Source organism: Cicer arietinum, chromosome 1 (assembly GCF_000331145.2).
Source record: "Cicer arietinum cultivar CDC Frontier isolate Library 1 chromosome 1, Cicar.CDCFrontier_v2.0, whole genome shotgun sequence".
NCBI lineage: Eukaryota > Viridiplantae > Streptophyta > Magnoliopsida > Fabales > Fabaceae > Cicer > Cicer arietinum.
The window spans coordinates 49,677,613-49,686,680 of NC_021160.2; the positions used below are offsets into that span (position 1 = coordinate 49,677,613).

The window sequence follows — 9,068 nt, forward strand, 5'->3', positions numbered from 1 at the left end:
GTATATGAATAAACAACCTCAAAATGTATTTCACATTCATTAATTTTAATGACCATTGTTTCAATTAAACGACTATTGTTTCATTGGATCTCTATGGAGGATACCAAATTGGTGCATGGAGACAATCAACACTGCATATAATAAAATCTCGAACTGAGATTCAAAATTCAAATACTTTTAGACGTTGATGAAGGTTTTGAAATAAACTAGTAGCCAATTAGCCATAGTAGAAGTGAACAACTAACAACGCAATGCATGAGACAAAAATAATGTTTGAGAGTATTATTCTTGTGCTTTTTTTTTTATTAACAATAATTATTAAGATTAAGGTAAATCATTAGTAGTATTTGATTCGATAAGAAAATTATAACTTTTTTTTAATTTTCAATTAAAAACATAGTTATAATTCTATTTAAAAAAAAACAGATGAGATGAGATTGTAATCGAATTCAAAGCCCAACCCACTTGATTTTGAAGAGGCCCATCAAAATAACAATGCTGCTTTGGGTTTGTATGTTCAGAAACAAGTTAGATTGGAAACGCACTGAGCTCAACCGGCCGGAAAAATCAGTCAGAGTTGGTCGTCCGCCGCCAGAAGCAGTGAGAAAATCGTTCATATTTTCATTTATTTTTATTTTATTATTTTTTTCGAATTTTCCTTCCCCTGTCGTGTAGTGCGCGTTCAAGGTACCGATTCCAGTGCAATTTGTGGCCGCCATAGCCGCCACTGCAAAAGGAAACGCACCACAGATTTGCGTCGCAGCGGATTAAAGCTCCGCACCGCGATTCCTTTCAATTTGATTTTAGAAAATTTTTTGCACTAGTTATTGGTTAAGTTAGTCGATTCTGTTAGTTTTTACTGTTCTTGTTTGCTGGTTATATTATATATGCAGTGCATGATTTTTACTTGCAATATTCAATGATTTTGAAACTTATTAGCTGTAATAATTTTTGTGGTTCTAGAGAGTAGGGTTGTTGTGAAATGGGTTGGAAAGCAGCTGAGAAACTCATTAGGCATTGGAAAGTTGTCAGAGGGGACAATGTAAGCCAACCCTAACTCAATTTATAATTCTTTTCTTTTCCTATGCTTTTTTATGTTCTCTTACACGTGTTCATTTGGAACAGGTTATGATAATAAGAGGCAAAGATAAGGGTGAGACCGGGGTGATTAAGCGTGTTGTTCGCTCTCAGAATCGTGTCATTGTTGAGGGTAAAAATCTGGTGAGTGATGATAAACACGAAAATCTTCATCACAACTTGCTTTTTGTATTTTTTTACTCAATCAACCACTGTTGTCAAATTAGCAGAATTTGAATAAATCGCTATTGTTTTACATATGTGATTTAGTATAAAGTGTTGTCAAATAGCAGCTATAGTTTTCTTATAACTCTGTAGCATAATAGAATATGAACAAATCACTATTTTTTGTTATTGGCAAATGACAACACTGCAATCAATCTTCCATAACTTTTAACAATGTCTATTTGTTTTCAATTCCATTAACAATGTGTCTTGGGTCGGAATCTTAATGACCACATATAGCATCTAATTGTCTAAATTTTTCTGATTGATTGATTTCCCACACTAATGCCTTTTTTTTTTAACTTATTATTTACAGGTAAAGAAGCATATCAAGCAAGGGCAAGGTCATGAAGGGGGTATCTTTACTGTTGAAGCCCCAATCCATGCCTCTAATGTGCAAGTTCTTGATCCAGTTACAGGGTATGTGCATTGGTTCAGAAATTGAACTGGTGATTGATTCTTCAGAGGTTGGGGATACATAACATATATCAAGGTAACCTTTTACTTATGCAGGAAGCCTTGCAAGATTGGAACTAAGTATCTTGAAGATGGTACGAAAGTCAGAGTGTCTAGGGGAATAGGAGCGTCTGGGTCAATTATCCCTCGTCCAGAGATCTTAAAGATAAGAGTTACACCAAGACCTACAGTTGGTAAGTATTTGAAAATCTTACCCTTTTTTTCCTTGTTAAAGTTGTTGAGAGACGTGTTGTCAAATAGCGGTTTTAGTGGTGCTATAGCATAGTGGATTGTGATGAATCTGCTATGAAAACCGCGACGCTGTCCTAGTTTTGCTATTAGGACAATAGCAGCCGCAATTCCAATTTCTGATAACCGAAATAGCGGCAATAGCGGGAAAAATAGAATTTTGTGGATTTTAAAAAATAATAAAACTGAAGATTGTGCATGAGTTCCAAACATGGCCTATTTTTATAATAGAAAACTAATAGAGTTAGTGAGTATTACTCCTATATTCGCTGTAATATGTATACCTTTCAATATATAAGCTATGCTATGGCTCCATTCCCTTTTTTATTTGTATGCAACACACCTTTTTTTATATATAATTTACTTATTTCGACCTCTATGCGACCTCCGCTATTTGACCGCAACGCTATCCGCTATTTCACATAGCGGATTTTTGGTGTTTCGTTATTTTCCACAATCCGCTATTGATTACACTGAGAAACTGCAATGACCTAGATCAAATTGAAGTGAGAAACTGAAACTAAACTTGGATTAACATGTAAAAGGTGCGTATAACAAACCAATGAAGTGGCGTATATAAACCAGAGAGAGCAACTAATCACTAAGACACTAACTAGTTTCATAAGTGTATCTAACTGGATGACTCATTGAACAAACTAAACATAGTGATAGTTTATTTATCTCGTTTAATTTGATTGATGTACCTATGCTCTTCTTCGCCTGGTGTTTGTTGACATACATGGTTAACCATAGCTTGTTGTTATGCTTGCCATTGAAAAAGCAGTGCTGCCTTATAAATCACACCTTATAGACATATTTTAAAGTGACTCCTTTTGTTGGAAATTTGGAATGCATAATTATAGTTAATTAGTTAGCACAATAATAACATAAAAGCAAGCCTTTGGAAAAGTAGGATGGAAGTAGATTAAGGTCTAGCTTGGATTGGATTAGCTTCTAGACTCTAGCTTACGAGACTCAACTAAAATACATTTATGGTTTTTCACTTAATAAAAAGTCATTACCAGCTTATTAATGTTTATCGAGAAGTTGAATTAGAGAGCTTTTAAAAAGTTGAAATGGAGAAACTAGTTTCAACTTATACAAGATGTTGTTTGAAGAGCACATGTTTAGCAAGATTCTTTTAATATTTTTTCATGATAACTATGTTTGAAGGCCATTATCCAAAGGAATTTAAATGTTCAAGCGTGTTAATCATAAAAAGTGTAAGATTCATGAAGTGTCTTTCCATTGTTGCATTTCATATATGTAGAAACTCAAGTAGAAAGCTACTTTTGTAAAATGACGCACAAACACAATATGAGACATGCATACAATGACACAAACACAGGGATACAACAAATTTACAGCTTAAATAATAGTATGAAATTAATATAAAAAAGTTTAAATCTTAAATAAAGAGAAAATTTTGATACTAGTGGTCGTGAGTCATTGTAGACATGATAAACTGCTATGATTTATTAAATTATTCTGGTATTACCTATGTATTGGTGCTATTAAAGATCAGAAAGAAGTATAATAACAAAATTGTTAAATTCACTGAAGCTTCCGACATGTGTATTATTTTGAATGTAATGTATCGACCGATGTATTTTGGATTGATGGATTTAGTTTTGTGATGAATTGAGTCAAAACCTTGGTTCACTGCCGAGATAATTGATGTGAACTCATTCTCTTGTTACAGCATCAATCACTTTGACTATTTTTCTGCTGTTTTAATTTTTAAATGTGCAAAATTTTAAATAGATATATATAAAATTAGTGGGAGACTATGCGTACATTTTCAGAAACTGGCCTAGTACCTGACTAACTGATCCTTATCTCATTTGTTATTCATTTTGACAGCTGGTCCAAAAGATACTCCAATGGAACTTGTAAGGGAGAAGACTTATGATGCTAAAACAGGAAGGGGAATGCCTGAACTTTAAGTAAGGAGATAGTTATATTAGGTACCTTATTCAATTAGGTATTTGCTATATCTTAATGAGCATGATATGGTATGAATTTTGTCACATCATGGTTCGGTTAAATAAATCGCTTTCAGATTTATTTGGGAGTTACCAGTCACTTGTTCTTTTAATTAACATATAGACATTACTAGCTGGTAGCAAAAATTTGATATTGTTTTTCTCTCTAATCAGTTGAATCTAGCTTCGTACTAGTGATGGTCATTTGACAATGTGAACTTGTAAATTATTAAAATGAGATAGAAGAAAAACTTTGATTGTGGTTATACTTTATAACTCTTTACGACTCTAGTGATTTTTTTTATCTGGTAATTGATTCAGGGTAATCTCCACTTCCGGTAGCCATATGATTAATCTCTTGAAGATAGATGTAGGTATCAGTTAAGGGGTAACTCTTTTCTCAACGGATGCATTTTTATTTCCATCACCAGAATTCAAACCCTGGACTTAAGGTCAAAGTCCAAGCTACTCCTTTAGTGATATAATTAACTGAGAGCTCTTCCAGTTGTCTTTGATTTGAATTAGCTTGTATTTTTTGAAGATGTATGTTGTATGTTACCTTCAATTTGTTGGAAACTCTTTCATCCATCGTCATCAAACTTCAAGTTGCACGAAATTGGTAAACTGATATTTTGTGGATGATTGAAGTCACTGTTCTAAAATCAAATTGAAAGCAGGTTTTTTTTTTTTCTTTTAAATTCTTCAATGAATTGGATTGATTTTTTAACTTAATCTTTGAAATTGATTTGGTTTGATCCAACCCGAATACATATTATTTTTAAAGTAATAATGTCATTTATTACAAAAACTTTAAATATATATATGTGTGTGTATTCACTGTAAAATCGTTTTAAACAAATTTTATTGAATATATATAGTTTATATTGATTGTTATAAATAATATATAACAAGCATATTACGTCAAGTGGCAATTAAAATTCTATATTTACTCGAGAAAGAGAAGAATGCACTTATTGACCATACATGAAGAGAGTGGATGGTTATGAGTTATCAGTGTTATGCGTTGACAGATATCATTCTTCTCTTTCTTACAAAGATGTAACGTAAAAATTAGCATTTTCTTTATTTTTATTTTTATTTTTATTTTTATTTTTATTTTTATTTTTATTTTTATTATCCTACAAATGCCAAATAAAAGTGTAGGAAGATATTTATTCTAGCTATACAATCAATAATTTTAGTGTTACTTACAATTGCAATAATTAATATTTTAAAGTTGAATTTTTATTGAAGTCAATTAAAATTTATTCTTATCTACTTTTCACTTCGCTCAAATGAATCTTTGCCTATACATTTGATCCAATATTTTCATTTACTCTTCATTGTATATAATATAATAGATGACTCAGATTATTTGTACAATACAATATATCAAATGCATAGATTAGTTATTACCATCCCCTTATTTTATTGTAATATTTGTCTTTATATTCCTTTTTTCTTTCTGAAAATTTAATTGACCATAGATAAGTTTTATTTTTGTCAAAAAATAAAAATAAAAAACTAATATGGTAGAAAGCATTTGACTATATTTCATATATACAAAACAAAATAAATATATTCAACGAGAAATAATATATGATGTATTTAAGTAAAAAAAAAATATGATACACACATATTAAGAAATCAACCAAATGAATCTTTGCCTATACGTTTGATCCAATATTTTGATTTACTCTTCAATGAATATAATATAATAGATGACTCAGATAATTTGTACAATACAATATATCAAATGCATAGATTAGTTATTACCATCCTCTTATTTTATTGTAATATTTGTCTTTATATTCCTTTTTTTCTGAAAATTTAATTGACCATAGATAAGTTTCATTTTTTTTGTCAAAAGAACAAGAAAAAGAAAACTAATATGCTAGAAAGCATTTGACTATTCTTCATATTCACAAAACAAAAGAAATTTACATTCAACGAGAAATAATATATAAATATATTTAAGTAAAAAAAAAAGATGATACACACATGTTAAGAAATCAACCAATTTTTATTGGTATTGGAAAATAAATAAATAAATCAACTTCCAAAATTATATTTAGAATACTTTGTAAACATTAATGCATTAATTATGGTATTGAAAATAGGAGTAGAAAAATTAAATTAAATTGTTGAAATATTTAATGGGTAAACATTAATTATATTTAAAAAAGGAAAATATTTAATATAGTAAAAATTGTTGAAATTTATATTTTGGACTATAAAAGACTAATTTTTTTTACTTATATTTAAAATTGGAGGGAGTATTAATTATTCATATTAGTCTTTAAATTTTATAAGCATCTTATCAAGATACTTCCTCCAATCTCATATTATAAGGTGTTTAAGATTTTGTTACATGTGTTAAAAAAAGGCAATTAATGTTATAGACTTCAGAAAATATCTAACAGACTTTTCTAAACAACTTTTGTTCTCTCATGTTAATTTTAAAAAAATTTGATTGAGTTATTTATAATACCTAAAAGTATAATTAGAGGTGTGAATAGGTCACTCCGACTAATAGGTATTTAAGGTCTAGCCTACGTCAGAATTTAACTTTGTAATATGGACTAACCAATTTCAAATTCTTTTAGTCATAGTTGTAACTTGATCATTTATGTCACTTTTATTAATATTTGTCTTTTTCAATTTATTTTGAAAAGAAAAAAAAAAACTTACACACTTTAAGTGAGGCAAATCAAAGATTCTAACAAGAACTCTATATATTGTTCTTACGGCTATCAAATACCAATTGAATTGTACTTACCGTACCGAGTTATAAAGACCAACATTTTATCCTAAATAGAGCTAATTGATTAATTGTTTGGAGTTAAAAAAAAAAAACTGATTATGATAATTTGAAAAATAGAACTCATGAATGCTAATCAGATTTTTATTATTACTATTTATTTTGCAAATGCATATACTGATAATGGATTGTGATATTCTTACAGTCCAATAATGGTTCAAATTTCATAATCAGAAGTGGGGCTTAGAACTTAGAAGTTGGAAAAAGAATGCAGCAATTACTCTAAATTAAAATTCAGCAAATATAGGCATACACCAACTCCAAGTATCCATGTGGTTGTACTTATGCTACGCCATTAGTAGTTTTTGGAAAATAATCCTATAATCTGCAATTTCGGTTGTGATCAGCATCTGTAACTTTCTAGAATATTAGTCATTAGTCCTATTTTTCCTTCACCTACCAACTCCAAAACAAACACCAAAAGACCAAGTTGGAAATTTTCTTACTTATGAGTTTATAGTAACAAACTTAATGCCAAACATGAATCACAACTGCAAACTAATGCAAACATCTATTATTTTTTCCTTCCGGAAATATAAATACAGTTTAGTTTATAACAAGCTGAAAGCCAAAATAAAACAGATGCAAACTTATTCAAATAACTCATAGAGACAGGTAATTATACTAATAACACCTGTTCTCAGCAACAAATATGCCACATCTCTGATATATGATACATCTAACTAAACCCGGGTACCGCTTGTATTCTATACAGGAATGTATTGCACAAAAACATGAAATAGCAATCAGAACAAGAGAAGACACAAAACTGTGCAACAGAGGAGGAAGAAACAGATTCTACTGAGCGACTTATCAGCTCGCATCAAATGCCTTCTGATCCTTGGATTACTGATCCCTGAAAGATTGTATGAATTCGGGTATGTATATATGTTTGTTACTTGGTTTCCAAAGATCCTTGCATAAATCATTTCACCAAAGACGCCATAAGTTGTATTCAATGCATTGGTAAGTGAACCACTTGTGTCAAGCATTGGTGAAGTGTATTGTTGAGAATGGTTAAGATAATGAGGATGATAAACCTGAGAAGTATGTTGTGAAACATTTGCTGCTTCAAGCGATCTCGGTAAGTTAGTCATCCAAGAAGGAGCAAGGGGTCTTGGTGGTGTGACATTCCCTATTTGGTGAGCATGGTCTTTGGATGGTGGTGTGGTTAGGCCTCGGCCATAGAGCGGAACAATGGATGACTGTGAAATATCTGATTTGCATACTGGACATTGTGGCTTATTCTTCTGCTTCTCTTTGTTTTCGCCATGGAAATTAAGCCATTTGTAAATGCAGGGCCAGCAGTAGAGATGACCACAAAGAGTAACCACTGGATCTTGCACACAATCTAAGCATATGTTGCAGTCAAAGCCACTAGAACCTGAAATAGCTTCAGCACTGCCACATTTCCACATTTCCTGAGATGATTTATCTTCCAAGGAATTTCTTTGAGGAACACCCTCCTCAAAATACTGATTTAGGGCCATTTTTCTTTTGCCTTATAGTGTGTTCTTTAACCGGTCAGTGCCTGAATCTGAAAAGAAAAAGTACAAAACCAATAATTTAAAAGATAATTCATTCATCCTCCATTGAAGTTTCATTTATATAAAAAAATCTAAAAATGTTCAAAAAGTCAGTCTAAAAAATAACAAAGAAGAAAACCTTAAAACTATAAAATTGTATTCAGATCAAGAAATCAAGTTTTCTTATAAATCCTAAACACTACAAAAGACAATCAGTGTGAATTTCATCTTTGCATGTTATCCCCCTCCACTAGGCAATAATCCTGTTGAGGGAAATTAAAGCTTTTAGCAGTAAGTGATTGAGAGAGCACACCAAATTTTGGTAGGTGAAATGTAGGTGAAAAGCAGCACCGCACCTAACTAATTTTCTAGAAGTTTAAACATGAATAATATGTGCTTTATTCACTTCAAAATATACAAGTATTTTCAGCTCTCGGTGGATAGGGCCACCCAACAAAAATATGTAATTTATTCAGAGCAGATAGAGAAAAAAACAACACATTTTATATATCTTTATAAAAAACTGAGTAAAGAACTATGCTTTGTTTACATTAGTTCCACATTCACATGTAATGTTCCTACACACCTAACAACTTCTTAACTAAATCACAAAAACTATCTTCAAGGAGGAAGCTAACAACAAAAGGATATAGCCAATTCCACATTATTATAATAACACACAAGAATTAAACTAAACTAAACATTAAAAAATAAGTGAGAAAACCATGA

The 9,068-nt window shown here is 30.8% G+C and overlaps 2 protein-coding genes across 4 annotated transcripts in view; one reads left to right on the plus strand and one right to left on the minus strand.

Moving 5' to 3' along the window:
- Positions 1-464: 464 nt before the first annotated feature.
- LOC101495373 (uncharacterized) lies at positions 465-4,683 on the plus strand. Of its 2 annotated transcripts, none has more exons than XM_004487232.4 (7): positions 465-600; positions 964-1,042; positions 1,126-1,221; positions 1,619-1,722; positions 1,816-1,952; positions 3,871-3,953; positions 4,314-4,683. In XM_004487232.4, exons 2-6 carry the CDS (start codon positions 983-985, stop codon positions 3,951-3,953), a joined length of 480 nt encoding a protein of 159 aa, XP_004487289.1. In that variant the 5' UTR covers positions 465-600; positions 964-982; the 3' UTR covers positions 4,314-4,683. The 2 variants fall into 2 exon arrangements, with proteins under 2 accessions (XP_004487289.1, XP_004487290.1); XM_004487233.4 differs by having other exon boundaries at positions 3,871-3,974; positions 4,314-4,513.
- A 2,611-nt stretch (positions 4,684-7,294) lies between these two features.
- The window catches only part of LOC101494833 (E3 ubiquitin-protein ligase RMA1H1), a 2,705-nt gene continuing 931 nt past the window's right edge, over positions 7,295-9,068 (minus strand). The window contains exons 1-2 of one of the 2 annotated variants that reach the window (XM_004487228.3): positions 8,479-8,637; positions 7,295-8,350 (exon numbers count right to left, since the gene is read on the minus strand). In XM_004487228.3, coding sequence (XP_004487285.1) covers positions 7,560-8,303 — 744 coding nt within the window. In that variant the 5' untranslated portion in view covers positions 8,304-8,350; positions 8,479-8,637 and the 3' untranslated portion in view covers positions 7,295-7,559. Of the gene's footprint in view, positions 8,351-8,478; positions 8,638-9,068 lie in introns of those variants that run through there. The other variant, XM_004487229.4, reaches the window with a different exon arrangement.

Coding starts and splice junctions, on each gene's coding strand:
- LOC101495373 (XM_004487232.4), top strand. CDS start 983: ATGGGTTGGAAAGCAGCTGAGAAACTCATTAGGCATTGGAAAGTTGTC. Junction 1,043..1,125: donor AAGTTGTCAGAGGGGACAAT/GTAAGCCAACCC, acceptor CATTTGGAACAG/GTTATGATAATAAGAGGCAA. Junction 1,222..1,618: donor TTGTTGAGGGTAAAAATCTG/GTGAGTGATGAT, acceptor TATTATTTACAG/GTAAAGAAGCATATCAAGCA.